Source organism: Neovison vison, chromosome 2 (genome assembly GCF_020171115.1).
Source record: "Neovison vison isolate M4711 chromosome 2, ASM_NN_V1, whole genome shotgun sequence".
Classification (NCBI taxonomy): domain Eukaryota; kingdom Metazoa; phylum Chordata; class Mammalia; order Carnivora; family Mustelidae; genus Neogale; species Neogale vison.
This window is the reverse complement of record NC_058092.1, coordinates 93,288,827-93,312,867: the sequence shown is the minus strand read 5'-3', so window position 1 is coordinate 93,312,867 and position 24,041 is coordinate 93,288,827. Positions and strand designations below refer to the sequence as shown.

General features: G+C 45.4%; 1 protein-coding gene across 1 annotated transcript; it reads right to left on the bottom strand.

The window, feature by feature from the left end:
- Nucleotides 1–951: 951 nt before the first annotated feature.
- Nucleotides 952–19,312, bottom strand: LOC122899175 (neuroblastoma breakpoint family member 6-like). The gene is given in 11 exon segments (XM_044236783.1): nt 952–1,073; nt 3,003–3,193; nt 3,972–4,029; nt 5,053–5,228; nt 6,027–6,078; nt 7,129–7,295; nt 8,082–8,133; nt 8,647–8,733; nt 9,825–10,039; nt 17,094–17,190; nt 19,135–19,312. Coding segments are annotated over 11 exon segments (1,395 nt in total).
- Between the last annotated feature and the right edge of the window lie 4,729 nt (nt 19,313–24,041).

Here is a 24,041-nt window from a genome sequence, read left to right as displayed (position 1 = left end):
AGGAAGGGTCTCTGAGTGCTGGTGGGGAAGGAAGACAGGATGCAGAGGAGGGTGGAAACGCTCAGTCTTCAGGACATCTGAGCAGAGGTGGATCCTGATGAGCAGGGGGCTGGGCAGGAGGCTCTGGAGATGAAGGGAGCAGATGGACTAGATGGAGGACCAGAAGAGAGAGTGATATGTATACTTCATGGGGTAAAGTGGACCCTTATCAGCTTAGAAAAGGAAAAACCAAAAATCAGTAGTACGCAGTGTTGTGAGGCCAGTATTTCTACAGTGTCTGTGAGCACCGTACAGGGCAGATTGGCTTGACGATGCTGAAGGAGAGAAAACTGGGCACATGAGCCTTTCTGAGAAATGCAGACAGGATGGGATCTGGTGATAGTAGATCTGCCTAAAACTGCTCTTCCCCACATGAAACAATGCCCTGACACCATTTCCAAGAGTTGAAACACCACAGGCATCTGAGGATTAGATGTGACAAATTCATACATATTGTCAGGCAATTTTGTTGCATCAGGGCCCCTATGAATTATATTTTATGTTCCCAACATCAATGAGACGGAGACCCCATTTTTTGTGGTTTTCAGTAAGTGGACTGAAGGGAAAATGCATGAGAAGAGGAGGAAGTTGGCCAGTTACACAGCCAGGAAGTGGCAAGGCCAGCACCTGGTTCAGAGCTGATACTGAACACCAGGCTCTTGCTCACCTTGCTGTATTGCAGCATCGTGGGGGTTCAACCTTAGCCCATTGCACCTTTGCCCATTGGAACCTGTAGCCACAAGTCTGTGATGACCAATACAGGGACTAGAGCTCCTAGTCTCCTTCCCTCTCACCTCGGAGGAGCGGCCGTTGGTACCCAGAGTCCATCTTGGCGTCTAGGCTCCTGATGGCAGAGGAGAGGCTGAGCCTGGCTCTGCTGTCACCATGGTCCAAATGCTGGTCCAGCTGCAGTTACAGGGAATCAGCCTCCGAGGTGCTTGGCTGTGTCTGTGCCCCGGAACTTTGCCCCTGTGCTCTTGGGAAAGTCAAGTTTCCACTGGATGCCTCTTGGTGACAGGGAGACTGCATCGGAGCTGAAGGGAGAAGAGATTTCAATGGGATCCATCCCAGGGATCCTTAGCTGAGTGCTCTCAGAACACCCATGTCTGATGCCCCTGCCTGTCTGTGAGACCACCCTGGGAGCAGGTACAAAGGCAGGCATCATGGCTATGAAGGAGATGTCCCCATTGTCTCTGAGCCTGTGGATGCTGGGTTGGCAGGTGACCAGGCTGCAGAGTCCCTGAGGTGAAAATCACCACCCTGACTCTGCAGGGCCTTCGGATGGGCCCAGTAGCTCATGCCTATCATTCTGTTCATAGTAACCTTGATCTGAGAGCCTAGAGAGAAGGATCTGGAGAGTTTTCAGGGCTTAGGGAGAAGGAGTTGTCCGTGTGGAGCGGAAACAAAGAACGGGGGAAGAAGTTCAGCCTCGAGGCTTCAGGTACACCTAGAAGAGGGAGTTGCAGAAAGGTAGCATGTGCCAACTTATGGGGGCTTTTCCAAGCTCTGAAGCCTTTTGAAGCTTCTCATCTGCAATTTCTGCCTGCCCTTCCATTCGCCCACGCATCTGGATTCTATTGCCCCTGGGAGAATACTATATAACTGTGTGTTTCATTTGTGCCTCCTGAATTGTTGTAATACTGAGGATCCTGGTTTCTTTGGCCCTCGGGGAGGATGGGGAAACTCGGGAGAAGGTAGTCCTAGGGCGGAAAGGTTGTTACTGTCCAGGTAAAGTTGAGGGACAAAACATTTCTTAGGCAGTTTGACTGCCTAAGAAATGTTTGAATTAGGCAGATTGATACAATAAGGAACATCATGGACTCCTTGCTGGCCCTAGCACATGTTTTTTTTCAGCAAAGAAAGTCTCCTAACAGGGCCCGTTTTTCTCCCAGAAGGGAAGTCCAGAAAATAGCCTGAGCGGGAAGAGACGGGAAGTGGATTTTGGCCTTCGCACCTGTGTGAGCGTGGCCGGAAGGGGGTCACACTCATCAGGCTCCACGTTTCTGAAGATCCTGGAGAGGGAAACAACTCTGCTTTGCTCCTGAATGATGCCAAAAGCCACGTAAGGTGCACAAGCTGCTGCTCATTTAGAGCATTATGCCACCAAGAGTGGACACGTGACTGAAACCGTATCCGTGCTGGGAAAACATCACTGATGCTGCACAGTGGGTGAAAAACCCACCATCCATGGGGGAGGAAAAGCGGGACTAGAGCCTTGGCTTCACTGAATCCATGGGACAGGGGACAGACAGGACTGGGTGCTCAGGATCTTCCATGTAAATGCTCCAGAGTAAGGCCTGGAGAGGATAAACTTACTCCAGAGTAAGGACACCCTGGGAGGATAAACTTTGAGCTCAGCAGAAAGAGCACAGGTGCTGCCCATAGGGAGCAGTCGCAAGGCAGTGTGGAGACCAGAGAGCTTGCAAGAGATACACAAGTCGTACAAGTGGCCATAGAATTTCATGGGTTGAAAAAGTCTCTTCTTGGAAAGAAAGGGGCTGGTTATCAGACGCCTCCAGGTGCGAAAGCGGCGGTTGAGTTTTTGTCCCTTTCTCTCCATTTCTCCTCTCTGACCTTACTTGGACCCAACAGCCTGCTGCTTATGAGGGGGCAGGTGACACACGATAGTGGGGGACAGAAGGAAAGGAAACTTGTCTGACCCACATGATGCCTTTTCTTTTGAAGTAGGCTCCATATCCAGTGTGGATCAGAACGTGGGGCTTGAACTCAGAACCCTGAGATGTGGACCTGAGCGCAGATCGCGAGCTGGAGGCTTAACCCCCGGGTGTCCCAGTGTTTTGAAAATAAAATCCAAGAGCATATTCAAACCAGTATGAGTCTACAGGGCCTGTTGGCAGGGCTGCATCTCGCAGCCTATTTATGTTGTTGGATACAGAGAAGGCAGGCTTCCTGGGACCCTCCCTTCCCAGGAAGTTTGTGCCCCTCCCAATGGGGTTACTTACCAACTACATCCAGACCCTCGAAGGTTTCTTCCTTGTCACGTGTGGATGAGGCACTTGTACAAGGCCTCCTGGTGTCTGGCCGGTCATGGCCAACTGAAGAAGTCAAATAACATTCGTCCAGGGAGTCCTGTGGGACGTCATTCTCTTCTACCACGGGCAGCTCTGTGCAGAGCCTTGAGTTACAGGGAGGACTAGAGATGCAACAAGAAGGCTGAATCAACATGGAGTCCCAGTGGGTTTGGGCCTTGGGGAGGAGGGACTGGTCACAGAGAATAAACGGGAAGTCCTCATCAAGGGAGACGAACCATTCTGCCTCTATCTGGGACAGAGTGTGGATGAAGCAGAGATAGATCAGGGAAGGAAAGAGGGAGCCAGAGCAAGAGGTGGTCAGAGCATGGCCAAAATGGGAGTTTAAAGGAAGAGAGTCTGAACCTCCCCAGTGCACCACCGTCCCAAAAAACAGCACACTCAGAAAACAAGAAAAGCAGCACCAGCACTTTGGCCTATGCCTTGCTGAAATTTGCAGAAAGGAGCAAGACCACCCCAGGCTATGGCAGCATTGGAGATTCCTAAAATGCTTGTATGTCCAGGGCCTACTTGCCTAAAGAGGGAGACACGAATTTTTTTTTTTCCTAAACAGTTGTCTTGCCATGAATTCCTACCTGCGTCATAATGCAAAAGCAGCAGAGACAAATGGCATCTTTGGCTGGCTTTGTATCAAAGTGTGCCCGTGAGAAGGCAAGAAGTCCTGTGTACTTAGTATACGTGCATCAGGGGACTGCAGATTCCAGGTTTGGGAGGGATTGAGAAAGGGGCTTATAGTAGTGCCCCAGAAAAGCAGAAAGCATTGCTAATGGATCGTTTTGTGCAAGTCAGAATGGGTGAGAGAGGCATATTTAGCAATTTATAGATTTGCCTAGATCACCAGATGTCACCATTGAATTAAAGCCCATGAATCTTCAGAGTTACCTGGGGCATATCAGGTCTTGGTCTTCTACCTCCAAAAGATCATTGTGATTTTCTACAACTAAAGAGAGACAGGGACAGTCACATTAAACGGAATGGCATCGGTACGTTAAAGTGCAATATCCGCTGCAGCTAACACTCAGGCATAATTTTCCTTAATGGGGCAGAGGGTAGTGTGAGAGAAACCCTCCAGGCGGCCTCCGGGAGTGTCTTGGGAATGTGTCACAGTTTGCTTTCCTTAGGCCTCGAGCATGAGCTCCCTGAAGTGGTGGGGCCACGTAGAGAGAGTTTGTGTAGAGTGAAGTGTGTGTTTTACCGTGGATTCTGGGGGAGAGCTTGTCTGAGTTTCAAAAACGTACTGCAGCCTTCTCACCTTACCTTATCTCATGAGATGCTCTAGGTGTGATGGTTGAAAGGCATTAAGACACAGAGACCAGACTGATGGATTGAATCTGCAAAGCCTCAAATCAAGAGGAATCTTTTGTGTACAATTCTTTCAAGTACACAGACGTGGGAGCCATGCATGGGGAGGGGGAATGGCTGGGCTCAGCCTTGCTCAGGGAACCATTCAAGCAAGCTGATGGCAGAGGTGTGGATGTCATGATACAGCTGTGATGACTCACTGAATCAGAGCAGTCAAACCAGGGAAACGACAAAGCCAAAGATGCAGGTAAAGCTGACAGCATCTTTGAAAAGGGACAAAAAAATCAAGGTCCATTGCTTGGGTATAAAAATGAGATCCCTGGAGGTGAGGAGAGACATGTAATGGAAATCAGGAGCAAAGACACCTCCGGCGTTGCATCACAAATGAGTGTGAGTTGTGACATCTACCTTGACTCCAATGTCCTACTGTATGTCAGAAGACATAATTAGGGCCTGGGATGAGGAATAAAGGGCAGGTCCGTGCCTCACTTCATATCTGTGTTGTAAAGACTGGCCTAGAGCCTGACTGAAATCTTATGTCTACCCAACTCCTACACAGCAATGACACATGTCAGCGTAAGCAGAGGTTGGGATAGCAAACATAAGGGGTCAGCTTGGGGGTTGAGTTGGAGCTTTCTCAGCTTGACAATGGAGGACTCACTAGCTACTTCCAGAGCAGAAGAATCGTCCATATCATCGAAGGAGTTTCTGTCAGCTCTCGCAAAGGTCCCATGCAGGTCAGCCAGGTCAGGAAGGGCTGAATAAGTCATATAGCATTCATCCAGCGAGTCTCCTTGGTAGTCCTGCTCTTCCACCTCTGGAAGCTTTGTGCTGGGCCTGGGAGGGTGGGGAGATCTGAACATGAAAACAAGGAGACACCCCAGAAACCTACTCTTTCAGATGGGAGGCTGAGAAGTAGAGTCATAAGAAAGGAGCACAGCCACTACTCACCGCAGAAACTACCCTCCTGTTTCAGGGGCAGATATGGCTGTTAGGGGGAAGTACAGAGAACAGAAGGATCTCAGGGTAGAGGCGACAGATCTAAGCTTCAGAAAACAAACTGAATGATGGTGGAATAGAAGTCAAGGCTTAGAGTATGTATCGAGCATTTTAATGGTGACTTCGACACTTTTGCATAAATTCAGTGGCTGTTATGTTCAGGGACCTAGTGAACACAGGATGCCATTTATGGAGCGATTAGCCTGGAGCGATCTCGTGTCTTCAGGTCCTCTTTCTCTAACTACCGTGACGTGACGTGACGTGACGTGATGTGACGTGACATGACATTTTTCCTAGGGATTCTTTTCTGCAGTGTATCCTCAATGTGGTAAGACCGAGGAGGGAGACTCAGCTCTGCCTCTCTCTGTAGATTTATAAAAGAGGAGAAGAGGGCAATGCTGAGAATCCCACTGACTAGTCAATTCATGCAGGTCAAATGACTGCAGGTGACTGAAATGGAGGAGTCCATTATAGGAACGGAGATGCGTAACATAGGGAAGATACACATCATGGTTCAAGGAGAAGGTTTGTGTTTGGAGAAGGGATGAAAGAGATAGGTTTGTCAGTTTCTATTTGTTCCTTGAAATACAGTCCTTCAATTCACCACTGAAAGAAGCCAAGATTCTTCAGAGTTACCTGGGGCATAGCGGGTCTTCGCCTTCTTCCTCCTCATGATTCAATTGATATTCTGTAAAGAGATACAGTCAGCACCAGTGAGTAGGAAGATCCCTCTCTGTCCATTAGTAATCCAGTGTCTGATGCGATGCAGGCACTCAGATATGCACAATGTGGGGACAGATGTAGTGAAAATAATATTGGAAGGTGCCTCCAGTATTGCCTTGTGGTAATTGCCTTGATTTCGGGGCCTGAGCCATTGTGTAGGAGATCATCATCACAGTTTCCCCTGTCAGAAGTCGGTGTAAACACTTTAATTTCTCTGTTCTCACAGATTCTGGGAAGTAAGCCTCTCTCTGTCCTACAAGGATTACTGCAGTATTCAGCCTTCTCTCATCAGATGCCAAGTTGTAGAAGGCTTAGTGGCACTTATACACTGAGCCTGAAGAGATGGAAGGCAACTACAAACCCTCAACTTCATGTGAGTCTTTGGTGCTGCACAGAATGTTGCCCCAGTTCATGTGGGGTTGGGGGGAATGCTAAGGCTCAGCTGTGCTTCTGCAAACACATGAACAAGGTATCAGTGGAAGTGCTTGTGGTGGGTTTTTGGAGAACCATTTCGGAAGGCAAGCGATCCTAAAGGAGCTAGAGAATGGGGCTGAGAAGAGCAAAACTAGGTAACCTTGGACCAGAATGGCAATTGACTGCTTCAGGCTTGGGTTCCTCAAGGCCTGGCTCAGAGATGAAATGTACAGGTTATTAAAGGTGAGAAAAGAAATTTCATCCAAATGAGGTCTGACAGGTACCTTCTCTTGTCCTCTTGCTGAGGTGAGTTGAGTGTGTGGTGCCTGATGTGGGCCCCGGGACCCGATGGAGAAGCCAGGGAGACATGGGCATGCCCTGGGAGTAGGAAGAGAGCAATGTCCCCTGACCCACCTGATGTCTGGGCTTAAAACTCAGTTCTAGAGCCCAGCTAAGGTCAGTATGTCTATCCAGGGCCTGCTCACAGGGATGATGGATGACCTATCTGGGCACAGTAGAGGTCCAGGGTACAAAGAATAGGAGATCTGTGTGGGTGTTGTGTCCAGCTGGAGCTTTATCACCTTGACAATAGAGTACTCACTGGCCACTTGCAGAGAGGAACAGACTTGTGTGTCCTCTGGGGAGAAGATGGCGGAGCTCCTGTAAGGCCAGTAGGAGTCAGACAGGTCGGGAAGCACTGAGTATGTCAGGTAGCGTTCATCTGGAGTGTCCCGTGAGGTGTCCTGCTCTAGCAGCTGTGTGGTGAGCCTGCAGGGTGGGGAGAACTGAACATTAACCTCAGAGGGATCTGAATGCTATGTCCTGTCTGGCTTTGACGGAAAGCAGAAGGGAGTGGCCTGGAAATCAGAGAGGTTGAGCCATTAAAGAGAGAAAGAAATCTTCTTGTGTTTGTGCGACAAGGTGTGTTTGTCACAGGGGTAGCAGATAGGAAGGACAGTAAGTGCTCATTATACAAGCCACCAAACTTGTGAAGAAAGACACTGAATGATCTCTGTGCCATCCAGCCATGACTCACTACGTACAGAGTCCCAGCATGGCGGCTTTCCCAACCCTTCATTCAAATGGCTTTGAGTTAGGCTTGTAGTGGCCAAGAGGTGGCTGCTCCGGGGGTTAGGAGGCTGTCCCCGGAACCTCGGGCCACAAAGGCCTCTTTTCCTCAATATTGTGGTGTGATAGAGTGTGTTGTCTCATGGCTATGATATTTTCATGCTATGCACACATGTCAGCATGCTAAATCCAAAAGGCAGAAAGTAGACATGCGTGTCTGTCTAGAGCACAAAGTGGAGAATGAGCGAGTACAGTGAACTCTCTGATGTACTAGTTCAGCTAGGTCAGCTGACTATGGGTTCCTCAACTAGAGAAGTACTTCAGAAATTGGGAGCAATCCAAGTACCAGAATGAAGACTGAAAACATGGTGAAAATGAATCATTTCTCATTGACCCAATGGGTAAGAGAGCTCTCTCTCTTGAGCACTTTCTGCTTTTCCCTGGTTGCCACTTTGGATTTCACAGCCCCTAAGTATTCAGAATTACCTAGTGGCAACGGAGTCCTGGCCTTTCAGCCCCTCCTGATCCATTTGGTTGTCTGCAAATAAACAAAGAGGCATTACAGTTAGAAGATTCCCCTTCACAGATGCCCTCTACATGTCCCATGTAGCCCAGGGCAGAACTACAAGCAGCGCAATTATAGGCAAGTGTGAGAGAAATCATCCCAGAGAGCTTAGGGCCCTGTAAGCCATCACTGGGATTGCTCTCATGCGCCATTCAACAAATATCCTTGGCGTGCCAGGCCATCCTCACAGCATCCTGTCTTGAGTCTGTGCAAAAAGACTGATTCTTCTTCCCTGAGATTGTGGGGAAGTCCTTGGCTGCGTTCTAGAGGGTTGTTGTGGTATTTAGACTTTTTCCACCTGAAATGCTGTAGGTCAATGGTTTAGCAGAATCAGCCATTGAGATTAAAGCAATGAATTAAATCTACCCAGCATCAAATGAGAATAATCTTCCAAAGAAGATTATTCCAAAGAAGATGTTGCAAAGAAGTGGGCTGTGTATGGGTTAGGGAAGTTTCAGGATCCTGCCTTGCTTCAGAGAAACATACACTGTAAGATAGTCAGTGTTGTTTCTTCTTCTCTTTCTTCTTCTTCATCATCATTGTCGTCGTCGTCCCCCTCGTGGTCATAATTTTCTGTAAAGAAATCCAGAATTGTCCCTTCAGATATTTCCCACATTATTGCTGTAGGCACTGGGGCTCCAATGGCCCGAGAGACAGAAGTGACTTTGCACGACTAGAGAGTCTACTGAATTGAGAACAGTGTCATTAGGAATTGCTGTGACCTGGGTTTCTGATCCATCAGAAAGGTGACTCTGATTTGGAGGTCAGCACCACTGAACCTGGGCAACTATTTCTACTGTCTCTTGTTGTCCATATCAGGGGATGCTCGACCAGGGTCAATCTTGACTTCGGCAAACCGTGTCGTGCAGCATGCCCCAAGTCCCACCGCACGTAGAGACTCTCTGTGCATTCACGGCTCTCACACGGAGCCTCTTCCTTGTCCTCATGAAAGGACCACCCCCTCTTCCCCATCCCTCCACCGGGGACTTCATGGATGCCCACGTGGGCTTCGGTGTCCTCAAGGGGACATCTGTCTATGAAAAGTGTTCCAGTCTCAACTGGGTTCCCAACTCCAAGCTCTACTGCATCCAGTACCTCATCCAACTCCTCACTGTCAGAGCCTTTCTTTTAGGTCTGAAGTGCATTCAGTAATTTTCCCATCTGGTGACTACAGTGGCAACAAGTTTGTTTGAAATAAATGCCAGATGAGGGGAGAGCTATGGAGAAAGGAAAACTCATTCTCTCCCCTAGGCTTAATACAGACCGGGCTAAGTCTGGGAAGCTCCCACTTCTGCAGCGATCCTGGCACACTAGCAAGGATCCCTCCTGTCACATTCCCCTTTCCAGGCTCTAACACTGGCCGATGCTTCCTCCTACCTGAAAGGCTGTGTCCCCTCAGGGAGGCAGCAGACAGGTGGACCAGGGCGACGTGCCCCCCGAGCATTGCTCCCCTCTGCTACCACCTCCCAGTCCTGGTCCTCTCATGGCCCCACGTGCGATGGGGAACCCAGGACAGCCGCTGCCAAGAGGAAGGCCGCTGCCAAGAGGAAGGCCGCTGCCAAGAGGACAGCCGCTGCCAAGAGTGTGAGGGCAGGCGGGGAGTCTCTTGGCAGCCCAGGGACTCGGAGCAGCACAGTGCAGTCAGGGGTCTGTGGCTGTCTCACCTGGGCTGAGCTTCCGGGCAAGGCACTTGGCCAGCCTGCGTCCCTCAGCCAGTTGCCCTCGCAAGCCCTGCCCTTGGGAATGCTCAGCGCCATCATGGATGAGGAGGGCTTCCAGGTGCTGAACAAGCAGATGGGAAACCTCTTCCCCTTCCCGAATCTTCTTATATAAGCGGGTCAGTTCTTTCGCCTGGTCTTGGATCAGCAGGTGACATAGCCTAAGTTGGGAGAACACAGAGAATGTTCTAAAATGCAAAGGTGACAACAATAGATAAGAGCTTTTTTCATAGAGATTTCTCCAGAATTTCCCAATGAGCCCTCAAAGCCGGATTCTGGCCTGTGTGGTGACGTGTCTGTGGCAGAGAAAGTAGAAGGTTAATCAAGCCTTCCTCTGGATCAGAGTGTGCTCCTGTTCATGCCCTGGACATCCCATGCATCTTTCCTCCTGACCTCCAGAGCACGCTTCAGAGAGATGCCCCTTTAGCTGCACACTCGGGGCACACGCATTTCCCTGGAAAACTCCATAGGGGGCAGCAAGCCGTGAATTCAGTGCCAGACCCAGAAGCGTGTACAGTTTGGCTGGTGTTAACTGGTGTGTCAGGAGAATGGCAGGGTCCAAAAGACAGCATTTGTGGGAAGAGAGGATGGCAGGCTGTCGTCAGCCAGGGCTGACTGTGTGAAAGGTAAAGCAAGTGTTTGTCTCATAAGATTGTTCCTGTGCTCACTGTGCCAAAGGTCACAAATGGTCCCTTGCCCCTTGAATTTGGTGATGTTATCCTTTTTTTAAAAAAATTATTTATTTTCAGAAAAAACATTATTCATTATTTTTTCACCACATCCAGTGCTCCATGCAAGCCATGCCCTCTATAATACTCACCACCTGGTACCCCAAGCTCCCACCCCCCTGCCACTTCAAACCCCTCAGATTGTTTTTCAGAGTCCATAGTCTCTCATGGTTCACCTCCCCTTCCAATTTACCCCAACTCCCTTCTCCTCTCTAACTCCCCTTGTCCTCCATGCTATTTATTATGCTCTACAAATAAGTGAAACCATATGATAATTGACTCTCTCTGCTTGACTTATTTCACTCAGCATAATCTCTTCCAGTCCCGTCCATGTTGCTACAAAAGTTGGGTATTCATCCTTTCTGATGGAGGCATAATACTCCATAGTGTCTATGGACCACATCTTCCTTATCCTTTCCTCTGTTGAAGGGCATCTTGGTTCTTTCCATAGTTTGGCGACCGTGGCCATTGCTGCTATAAACATTGGGGTACAGATGGCCCTTCTTTTCACTACATCTGTATCTTTGGGGTAAATACCCAGGAGTGTGCAATGGCAGGGTCATAGGGAAGTTCTATTTTTAATTTCTTGAGGAATCTCCACACTGTTCTCCAAAGAGGCTGCACCAACCTGCATTCCCACCAACAGTGGAAGAGGGTTCCCCTTTCTCCACATCCTCTCCAACACATGTTGTTTCCTGTCTTGCTAATTTTGGCCATTCTAACGGTGTAAGGTGATATCTCCGTGTAGTTTTAATTTGAATGTCCCTGAGGGCTAGTGACGATGACCTTTTTTTCATGTGTCTGATAGCCATTTGTATGTCTTCATTGGTGAAGTGTCTGTCCATATCTTCTGCCCATTTTTTGATATGATTGTCTGTTTTGTGTGTTGAGTTTGAGGTGTTCATAATAGATCCTGGATATCAACCTTTTGTTTGTACTGTCATTTGCAAATATTTTCTCCCATTCTGTGGGTTGCTCTTTGTTTTCTTGACTGTTTCCTTTTCTGTGCAGAAGCTTTTGATTTTGATGAAGTCCCAAAAGTTCATCGTCACTTTTGTTTCCTTTGCTTTTGGAGTCATATCTTGAAAGAAGTTGCGGTGGCTGATATTGAAGAGATTACGGCCTGTATTCTCCTCTAGGATTCTGATGGATTCCTGTCTCACATTGAGGTCTTTTATCCATTTTGAGTTTATCTTTGTGTACGGTGTAAGAGAATGGTCGAGTTTCATTCTTCTACATATAGCTGCCCAGTTTTCCCAGCACCACTTATTGAAGAGACTGTCTTTTTTCCATTGTATATTTTTCCCTGTTTTTTTGAAGATTATTGACCATAGAGTTGAAGGTCCCTATCTGGACTCTCTACTCTGTTCCACTGGTCTATGTGTCTGTTTTTATGCCAATACCATGCTGTCTTGGTGATCACAGCTTTGTCGTAAAGCTTGAAATCAGGTAACGTGATGCCCCCCCATTTTATTTTGGTTTTTCAACATTTCCTTAACGATTTGGGGTCTCTTCTGATTCCATACAAATTTTAGGATTATTGCTCCAGCTCTTTGAAGAATACCAGTGTAATTTTCATTGGAATAGCATTAAAAGTATAGATTGCTCTAGGTAGTATAGACATTTTAACAATGTTTATTCTTCCGATCCAAGAGCATGGAATGGTCTTCCATCGTTTTGTGTCTTCTTCAGTTTCTTTCATGAGTGTTCTGTAGTTCCGCGAGTACAGATCCTTTTCCTCTTTCATTAGGTTGATTGCCAGGTATCTTATGGTTCTTGGTGCTATAGTAAAGGGAATCGATTCTCTAATTTCCCTTTCTGTATTTTCATTGTTAGTGTATAAGAACGCCATTGATTTCTGTACATTGACTTTGTATCCTGCCACGTTGCTGAATTGCTCTTTGAGTTCTAGTAGTTTGGGGGTGGAGTCTTTTGGGTTTTCCATATAAAGAATCATGTCTTCTGCAAGGAGAGAGAGTTTGACTTCTTCATTACCAATTTGGATACATTTTATTTCTCCTAGTTGTCTGATTGCTGCTGCTAGGACTTCTAATACTATGTTGAACAAGAGTGGTGAGAGTGGGCATCCTTGTCGTGTTCCTGATCTCAACAGGAAGGCTACAAGCTTTTTCCCATTGAGGATGATATTTGCTGTGGGTCTTTCATAGATAGATTTGATGAAGTTCAGGAATGTTCCTTCTATCCCTATACTTTGAAGTGTTTTAATCAGGAACGGATGCTGGATTTTGTCAAATGCTTTTTGTGCATTGATTGAGAGAACCATGTCGTTCTTCTCTCTTCTCTTATTAATTTGTTCTATCACATTTATTTATTTGCGAATGATGAACCATCCTTGTAGCCCAGGGATGAATCCCACCTGGTCATGGTGGATAATCTTTTTAATGTGCTGTTGGATCCTGTTGGCTAGGATCTTGTTGAGTACCTTAGCATCCATATTCATCAGCGATATTGGTCTGAAATTCTTTTTGGTAGGGTCTTTGCTTGGTTTGGGGATCAGGGTGATGCTGGTTTCATAGAAAGAGTCTGGAAGTTTTCCTTCTGCTTCAATTTTTTGAAACAGCTTCAGGAGAATAGGTGTTATTTCTTCTTTGAAAGTTTGGTAGAATTCCCTGGGGAATCCATCGGGTCCTGGGCTCTTGTTTTTTGGGAGGTTTTTGATCACTGCTTCAATCTCGTTACTAGATATCGGTCTATTCAGGTTTTCGATTTCTTCTTGGTTCAACTTTGGGAGTTTATAGTTTTTCCGGAATGTATCCATTTCATCTAGGTTGCTAAGCTTATTGGCATGTAACTGTTGATAATAACTTCTGATGATTGTTTCTACTTCCTTGGTGTTCATTGTGACCTCTCCCTTTTCATTCATAATTTTATGAATTTGGGCTTTCTCTCTTTCTTTTGGATTAGTGTGGCCAATGGTTTATCGATCTTATTGATTCTTTCAAAAAACCAGCTTCTAGTTCCTTTGATACGTTCTACTATATCTCTGGTTTCTACCTCATTGAGCTCAGCTCTAATCTTGATGATTTCCCTTCTTATGTGTGGAGTTGGTTTGATTTGTTGTTGATTCTCCAGTTCTTTAAGGTATAGAAACAGCTGGTGTGTTCTGGTTTTTTCAATTTTTCTGAGGGAGGCTTGGATGGCTATGTATTTCCCCCTTAGGACCGCCTTTGCCGTATCCCATAGGTTTTGGACCAAAGTGTCTTCATTCTCATTGGTTTCCATGAATTGTTTCAGTTCTTCTTTGATCTCCTGGTTGATCCAAGCATTCTTAAGCAAGGTGGTCTTTAGCTTCCAGGTGTTTGAGTTCCTCTCAAACTTTTCTTTGTAATTGAGCTCCAGTTTCAAAAGCATTGTGATCTGAGAATATGCAGGGAATCATCTCAGTCTTTTGGTATCGGTTGAGTCCTGATTTGTGACCCCGTATGTGGTCTATTCTTGAGAAGGTTCCATGTGCACTTGAGAAGAATGAGTATTCTGTTGTTTTAGGGTGGAATGTTTTCTATATATCTATGAGGTCCATCTGGTCCAATGTGTCATTCAATGCTCTTGTTTCTTTATTGATTTTCTGCTTCAATGATCTGTCTGTTTCTGAGAGAGGCGTGTTAAGATCTCCTACTATTAATGTATTCATATCAATATGACTCTTTATCTTGATTAACAGTTTTCTTATGTAATAGACTGCTCCTGTATTGGGGACATAGATATTTACAATTGTTAGATCATCTTGGTGGATAGCCCCTTTAAGGATTATGTAGTGTCCTTCCGTATCTCTGACTATAGTCTTTAGTTTCAAATCTAATTTATCTGATATGAGAATCACTGCCCCAGCCTTCTTTTGAGGCCCATTGGCATGAAAGATGCTTCTACATCCCTTCACTTTCAGTCTGGGTGTATCTTTAGGTTCAAAATGGGTCTCTTGTAGACAACATATGGATGGGTGCTGTCATTTTATCCAATCTGCAAGTCTGTGACATTTCATGGGTGCATTTAGGCCATTCACATTGAGAGCGATTATTGATAGACACGTTTTTATTGACATCGTGTTATGTTTGAAGTCTTTCTTTCTGTAGATTGTCTCTATATTTCTGTTTAATGGTATTCTTGCAATTTTTCCTCTTTTATATAATCCCCCTTAATATTTCCTGAAGTGTTGGCTTGATGGTTGCATAGTCTTTTAAGCCTTGCCGGTCTTGGAAACTATTTATCTCTCCATCCATTTTGAATGTCAGTCTTGCTGGAGAAAGTATTCTTGGCTGCATGTTCTTCTCATTTAGTGCCCTGAATATATCTTGCCAGCCCTTTCTGGCTTGCCAGGTCTCTGTGGACAAGTCTGATGTTATCCTGATGGGCTTTCCTCTCTAAGTATGGAGCCTCTTTGTCCTAGCAGCTTTCAAGAGATTATACCTACAATTATGATTCCTCAATTTGACTATCAGTTGTCTTGATGTTTTTCTGGAATCTATAATCTTGAGTGGAGACCATTCAGCCTCTAGTACATGAACGCTGGTTCCATTCCTGAGATTGGGAAAATTTTCATGAAGAACTTGTTCCACTATATCTTCTCGACTTCTTTCTTTCTCCTCTCCCTCAAAAAAATTGAAAAATCCAGAACACAGCATCTGTCTCTACACCTTAAAGACTGGAAAATCTACAACAAATCAAACCAACTCCACACATAAGAAGGGAAATCATCAATATTAGAGCTGAGATCAATGAGATAGAAACCGGAGATACAGTGGAACTTATCAATGAAACTAGAATCTGGTTTTTTTAAAGAATAAATAAGATCAACAAACCATTGGCGACACTAATCCAAAAGAAAAGAGAGAAAGCTCAAATACATAAAATTATGAATGAAAAAGGAGAGGTCACAATGAACACCAAAGAAATAGAAACAATCACCAGAAGTTATTATAAACAGTTATATGCCAATAAGCTAAGCAACCTAGATGAAATGCATGCATTCCTGGAGAAGTATAAACTCCCAAAATTGAATCACGAAGAAATTGACAACCTGAATAGACCAATACTAGTAATGAGATTGAAGTGGTGAAAAAACCTCCCAAAAATAAGAGCCGTTATGGACCGGATTCATTCCCCGGGGAATTCTACCAAACTTTCAAAGAAGAAATAACACCTATTCTCCTGAAGCTGTTTCAAAAAATTGAAGCAGAAGGAAAACTCCCAGACTTTTTCTATGAAGCCAACATTACCCTGATCCCCAAACCAGGCAAGGACCCTACCAAAAAGGAGAATTTTACACCAATATACTGATGAATATGGATGCTAAGATTCTCAACAAGATCCTAGCCAACAGGATCCAACAGCACATTAAAAAGATTATCCACCATGACCAGGTGGGATTCATCCCTGGGCTACAAGGATGGTTCAACATTCACAAATCAATCTATGTGATAGAACAAATTAATAAGAGAAGAGAGAAGAACCACACGGTCCTCTCAATAGATGCAGAAAAAGCATTTGACAAAATCCAGCATCCGTTCCTGATTAAAATGCTTCAAAGTATAGGGATAAAGGGAACATTCCTGAACTTCACCAAATCTATCTATGAAAGACCCACAGCAAATATCATCCTCAATGGGAAAAAGCTTGTAGCCTTCCTGTTGAGATCAGGAATACGACAAGGATGCCCACTCTCACCACTCTTGTTCAACATAGTATTAGAAGTCCTAGCAACAGCAATCAGACAACAAGGAGAAACAAAATATATCCAAATTGGTAATGAAGAAGTCAAACTCTCTCTCTTTGCAGATGACATGATTCTTTATATGGAAAACCCAAAAGACTCCACCCCCAAACTACTAGAACTCAAAGAGCAATTCAGCAACGTGGCAGGATACAAAGTCAATGTACAGAAATCAATGGCGTTCTTATACACTAACAATGAAAATACAGAAAGGGAAATTAGAGAATCGATTCCCTTTACTATAGCACCAAGAACCATAAGATTCCTGGGAATAAACCTAACCAAAGAGGTAAAGGATCTGTACTCGCGGAACTACAGAACACACATGAAAGGAATCGAAGAAGACACAAAAAGATGGAAGATCATTCCATGCTCTTGGATGGAAGATAACCTTTTAAAAAAATTTTTAATTTTTATTTATTTTTTAGCATAACAGTATTCATTATTTTTTCACCACACCCAGTGCTCCATGCAATTTGTGCCCTCTTTAATACCCACCACCTGGTACCCCAGCCTCCCACCCCTCCGTCCCGCTTCAAGCCCCTCGGATTGAAATCCTTATTAAAAAAAGAGAATGAGGCTCTGAGTCACTGGAGTCCATAGTTTACCATCATTTCCTGTGGTCTAAATTGTCTTAGATGTTTGTATAACGTGCCTTCCATGACGGTTTCTGCCCTTCTCCGGGCCCAGACTTGTAGCTGCCACTAGTCAGAGGGGCCCACAGCATCCCTCCAGCCTCCCACACAGGGCCCTCCTTACCTGAGCTTCTCAGGGAACGTTTCTGCCCGCTTGTCTTTCTCACACAACACCTTCTCCCCCAGCATGGATTTGATGAGGTCGCTGGACTTTTCACACTCTGAGAAACAGAGATGCCTGCCTCAGTGGAAAGCTGGACATGCTGCTATGCCCGCTGCTTTCAAGGGAGGAGGCAGGCTGCACCCTACGACAAATAGAACCTGGCAACCAGGCCGTGTGCTGGGAGCTCCACACCTCATTGCGGATGGAGTGTCCCAACTACTACACACTGGATCACTCCCCATTTTTGAGCCCAGGAAAGAGCAGTCCTGAGATACAGAGAAGAGCTGTACTCCATGATTAACTGGTATTTGGCAGAGTCAGAATTCGTATCCCTTGATACCAGCTGCAATCTTGGCCACGCTAGCAAGCCTCGCTGCCTCTTCATTGAACTCTAAGGAGGGACCTTAAGTAAAGCCCCCAGGATGCCAGGACCAACGGGGATCCCCTGAGCTGGGATTTCTGTACTGCACAAGGGTCTCAACGGTAAAATATCAGCCTGATACACCAGTGTACATTAGAAGGCAAAAACCCAGAGAGACCTGAAAGGAACATGGCCAAATCCTAATCAAGTTTATGGAAGTAGAAGCAGTAGAATTATGAACAGAGTTTACATGCTTCCAGGGTTTGTTTGCTATGAGAGCTATACGAGAATTTCCTCAGTATTCATTGTGACTGAGAGAAGTAGACCGCAGGACGGTAGTAGTCTAACAGGGAAACTGAGACACAGGAAGATTAGGCAGCAGGGATTTGAGTCCAGGCAGACTGACCCAGAGCCCATGCTCTTCATCCCTCTGCTGTGTTACCTCCACCCCAAGCCCTCGGGTGGTAACTGTTTTCATCATCTTCACAACTGGCTTCCCTCAGTTAGGTGATGATTATCAGAAAAGTTGTAGACAAAACTTGGCTTGTCCTTCCATGAAAGGTCATCATCTCTTCACTTTCCTAAAGAGCAGGTTTCAATTCTTTCTTTTTGCCACCTCAGTTGTTTTTAATTCCCTTCTGTATGGAAGGCAAAGTGTGAGCAAATGGCAAAAATTCAGCCTCAGTATTGTAGGGTTCCTTCCTGTCATTGGGATGTGCGCATGCCCTGATCTCGGGGTTCCTTCTGTCTCTGAAGCCCCCTCCTCATGAACAGGCATCTGAGCTCCCCAATTCAGGCTGCCTGTGGGAGAGGGCCTAGCGCACCCAGTGGCTTGGGCGGTGTCTGGGGCTGGTGTCCCCCTCTCACCCTCATTCTCACTTGCCAAGTGTCTGGTGGCCTCGGCCTGTGCCTGCTCTCTTTGCCACGTCACTGAAAGTTCTCTAGCTCAGTGGTAGATAGAGGACATCGCACAGATTGTCTTATGTTCCCCAAAATGCTGCCAACCTTACCTTGGGCTTCATATGGCCTCCATGGGCTTGGAAGGGAAAAGCATGAGCCTGGGTTCCCTCTCACCTGGGGAATCCCTGTGTGGATGGCATCCCTCATGGATACCGCAGTTTCGGGGAAGGCAGACCCCACTTCCATCTCCTTGAAAGCATGTAGTGTCACCCGCTGTAGTCCTCCCTCCTCCTCATGACCCCAGTGCCGCCTTGACCATCAGCATATTTCCGCAGTGCAACCAGCTCCATGCTTTCCCAGTGGGACATCGAGAACAGAGACCTGATGGAGTTCCTTAGTCCTATGGCAACTGATATGAAGGACTGCTACAGGACAGAAAAGGTCCTCACAAGACCAGTCATCTCTGGGTCTGCAGCAGGAGTCAAGAACTGGGATTCAAGCTCTAAGCCACCCTATAGGTCACTGCTAACCTGCGGAGGATGCTAAAATACTTGTCTTTGGTTTTCCCTTCCTCAGCAAATGGAGGGTCAAATTCTCACTTCTACCTTTCTCGGACTGTGGTCAGAATGGAATTTGTGTTGTCATTGGAAATGGGGCAGAGAGCATCTGGAGAGGCTTTGCATTTCTCAGAAGGAGAACACAGAGCTATGGCTTTGGGGACCAAGACTTAGCAGGACTTACTATATTTCCGCAGTTGGTTGGCCAGGGAGTAGGCCGTCGCTTCAGATACAAGGGATTTTTCCTTGAGGTCTAGGAAGTCCTGGCTGGTTTTTTCCAGCTGTGACCGAAGCTACCAGTTGACTTCCTGGAGGCTGCTTTCTGCCCCTGCCTCAGACAGAGGGCCAGGATGGGCTGCCATGGTGACCCGTGGCAGAAGAGGTAGAACTGGGGACTGAGAAGAAGAAACCCATACCCACAGTGGGTTAAAAACCAGTGACATCAAGTTGGTTTAATCAGGACTGAGGGGTGAGGTTACAGGAATCCTTTACTTACTGTTGGGAACAATTGGAGCAATAGCCCACAGCACTTGAGAGACAACCGAGGTTCAAGATGCCAGAGGTGGGAGCCAAAGGCACAGATCGTATCTCCCAACTCCAACCGGAATGACCGAGGAGCACCGAGAAAGCCAGCTACTGGTCTTCACCAGCACTAACTGAATAGAATGTCCAGGGTGTCAGCGGAACCTGGGGAGCCCCTGCCTTCCAGTTGCTGAGGGGCCATGCTATTGCACAAGGCTGCCTGGTCTCCCATGAAGGTGACCGCTGATGGAGCCCACCCCTCAGTGTCCACTGTCAGTCATTGTCTACCCTTGTGCTGACACCACAGTTCCCCTCTCTTTCTAAAACAGTGTCTCAGCATAGTGCTCATTGTTCATTCTCTTATGTGTATAGAGTAACGTCAGGCAGAAATAGTGTCCCACGAAGTTTTCTTTGTTCTTTTTCTTTTTTTCTTTCTCTTTATTTCTTGGAGAGAGAGAATGGCAACATGGGTGGAGGGAGAGTGTGTGATAAGGGGCTTGGTGTCACAACCCATGAGACCATGACCCGATCCTAAACCAAGAGTCAGATGCTCAACCCAAGGAACCACTCAGTTGCCCTTTCCAACAGGTGTTCTTAAGGGCTCTCATGAACTCCCCTTTCTCAACAGCAGTTCAACAGATCTTAAGGCTTTTCTAGTGAGGGAAATGTATAAAGTCCAAGCCTATCTGGATGTTCTTCTCCAGGTCTTCTCTAGGTTTTTTCTCTAGCCGTTAAAACACAAGAGAAACATGCTAGCAGTTTAACCATCTTTAGTTGCTTTGTATTTGAAAAGGTTTTCAAAATATTAGGACCTTCCTCCATTTACAATACTTTCTTAGCATGTATGTAGTAAATAAAGCTTTCTTTACAGCAAAAACTCAACAAAAGAAAGCAGAAAACAACAACGAAAGAACCCCAGACAGACGAAAATAAAAAAGCCCCCAGGAAAACAGAAAACAGAACCCAGACTTAGTGTATGCAATGAATCTTGCCAACCGTTTCTGGGGCCCTGGGGACTCATCTGGTTAAGCAACTGCCTTTGGCTCTGGTGGTGATCCCAGAGGCCCGGGACCAAGTGTGGCATCAGGCTCCCAGCTCCATGGCGAGTTCGCTTATCCCTCTGACCTTCTCCCCTCTCATGCTCTCTCTCACTGTCTCTGGCACACTCCACCCCCCTCCAATACATAAACAGATAAAGTCTTACAAAGGGGGGAAAAGAAAGGAAAGAAAAGGGTTTCCTGTCCCAACTCTGTCAGTATTCTTCTTACTACATGTCTGTGTTAGGTACACTTGTTTTCCCATTAGGTGGACATTTCATTTCCATTTCCTTAGCTATTTACCTAAGAGTGGGATTGCTGCATCATATGGAACCCTGTGTTTAACTTTTTGAGGAACTGCCAGCCTCTTTTCCAAAGCAGAACAAGGACACCCTTTTACATTCCCACCAGGAATGTGTAAGAATTCCATCTCTACAAGCTTCCCGACACATGTATTGTCTCTTAGCTTGAAGACATGGTAGTGGGGGTGACGTGGGATCTCACCGTGCTTTAGATTTGTATTTTCCTAAGGACTAATGAAATTGAGCATCTTTTCATGTGTTCATTGTTGCAATGGTATTGTCCTTTCGAGAAAGTCTACTCAAGCTCGGTTCCCCATTCCTATATTGGCTGTCTTTTTACTGACTGCTTAGTTATAGGAGGGTTCTTTACATGCATTGTTGATAGCAGACCTCATCAGATATATACGATTAAAAATATTTCTCCCATGCTGTGGATTGTCTTTTCACTTCACTTCCTCGATAGTGACCCTTGAAACAAAAAGCTTTTAAGACGATGAATTCTAGTTTATCTGTTTATTCTTGGGTCGCTGGTGCGGTTTTGCAACCAGCTTCCAACCCCAAATCATGAAGATGTAAAACTCTGTGTTCCTCAAAACATGGCTTTTGAATGAGAACTTGCCTGCATTTTAGTAGTTGGTGGATATTATTTAGTAATGCCTCTTGAGTGTTGATTGATATTTCTCTCAATTGATAGTCATGTGCCTGTTTTCCCACCTGTGGAGCGTGCCATGGCCTGTAACAGAGATTTTGGAAATGGTACCTGTCAACATCCTGGCTTAGATTCAGGGCTGAATCCTGGTTCTACAGTGGAGCTGGTCTTAAACTCAAGCACATTTGCACAAATTGCTCAGGCCGTTTCGAGCTGAGTCGTTGTTGATCTTTCTGAGGAATACTTGTGTGCTAGTCCAGATCGTCTAGGGCCAGAGTGGACTTTCTCAGTGCCCTCCACACGGAGAAGACTGCCAGGATTGGACCTCGTCAAGACTTTCATCTCGGGTCTACTCGAATGGAAAGTAGACCGGCTTCAGGGTTTTGGGAACGTTGATCCATGCAAGTTTGTTCCTCTCCATTTTTTTTTCTTTAATGTGTACATGATTTCTTTCTGGAAAAGGGGAAAGGATATTTATTTCAAAACAGCCTGTCTGTTCTTTGCCAGTGGTCTGTCTGTGGTTTTGAAAACGCGTAAAGGAGAATTCCAGGTCAACTATCTTCTATGCAAAAAGTATAGTTCCTGTATGGTATCACGTGATCATACTTAATATTAGGAACTATCTTGTCACTCAGATGGTATCGTTTCCTGATGAGAAAAAAAAAATACTCACAAAGATGACTAAGCTTCCCAAGATCTTTGTCACAGGTCACAGGTCACAGCTGTAGTGAAGAGAGGAGCGAGCATTAGAAACCTTTTCTGGAGGCACCTGTTTGGCTCAGACAGATCAGCATGCAAGTCTTAATCCCAGTTCAGGTCTTGAATTCAGGACTGGAACCTCATGTTGGGTCCTGCTTAAAAAAAAATAAAAAAAAGAAAAGAAAAGAAAAAAGAAACCAATGTAGCAGGTATCCCATTGGGTTTTACTATGCTTATGAAGCAATTACCATATGCTATCGTATCTCATTGTATACTGATTTCTTTCCCTCATGACTAAAGAGTTGTGTCTCTTTGTGTGCTAGTATTTGAACCAATTATATGTCTTGTTTTGTGAAGTTTCATTTCGAGTCTTTTGGCCATTTCTTTTATTCTTTTGATGATCTTCTCAGACTAGATGACATCCAATTCTGGGGAAAAGTCCTTTGTGAGAGAGACACATGCTTCTATACTGTGCCTTCCATTTATGTTCTCCTGAGGTTGAGATGAAGATAGATAAATTCATTTTTGTATCCCAAGAAATGATGCATTGCCTCCTATGAGCTTGCAAATCATATGGTTGATTTTTTTTTTTTGGAAAATATCAAAACCGCTTATTGAGTTTCAGGGTATGAAAGGTCTTTTTTGTATATTAAAGTGTTTTTACAGGGACGTTGGGATATAATTTCCATGCAGTAAAGTGTATGTAATTAAAGTACTACTTCTATTAAGTTTGAGCATATATATGCATCACCCCGGTATTGGTGGTACATGTTGCCCCCACAGGTTTCCTTGTCCTTCTAGCAATTCCTCCCTCCCATTTGCACGTCAGGAAAGCATTGATTGGCTTTCTGTTACAGTAGAATTATTTGCAGTTTTTAAGGTTTTCTCTTAACACCATCGGATGCTATATAAATTATTTTGTTTTGATGTTTTCTGGCTCTGAGGTATTATCAGAGCAAAAGAAAATGTCTTCCCATAGTGTTATGTAAGCAAAAGAGATTACTCTGTGAAACCGCATAGTATTCCATGAGCTGGATATGTCACAATTTGTGGTGGTCATTCCTCTGTGGATGGAGATGAATGACAATTAGAAATAGTCAGTAGTTTTTTGGAATGTACCTTTTCTTTTTTCATTCGAGTGGATGGGGTTGGTCTATGGTAGGTATAGTCAAGCAGAGAGAGTAAATTATCATATGGTTTCACTTATTTGTGGAGCATAACAAATAGCATGGAGGTTTAATATTTTGAAGAATTTCTGGACTGTTAGGGTGCCTGGGTGACCGAGTCAGTTAAGCGTCTGACATTGATTCTGGCTCAAGTCATGACCTCATTGGTGGTGAGTGAGACAGAGCCCCAAGTAGGACTCAATGTTCAGTGGGAGTCTACTTGAGCTTCTGTGCCTCTCCCTCTCCCTCTGCCCCTCCCTCCACTCACATTTAGTCGCTCTGTCTTTAGTCAATCAAAGATAAAAAAAAAAAAGAATTTCCAAACTATTTTCTGCAGTGGTTGTAGAATTTAAAATTCCCATATGCAGTGTATGAGAAATCTAGCTCCCTCACCTCCTTGCTATGACTCAGAATGGAGATTCCATTCATTTTTGCCATTTTCATTGACAGATAGTGGTTTAAATTTCCATTTTTCTAATAACTAATGATGTAGGTCGTGCGCTATTCTTCCATGCCTTCCATGTGTATTCTTTGCTAAAGTGTTTTTACAAATCTTTGAATCCATTTTATTTTATTTCCTTTTTGAAACGTTTTATTTATTTATTTGCAAGAGAGGGAAGGGGAGCAAGAGCGGGGCTGTGGGGTGGGGTGAGGAGGCCAGAGGGAGAGGAGAAGCACACTCCCTGCTCAGCGGGAAGAGTGATGGAGGGGACAGA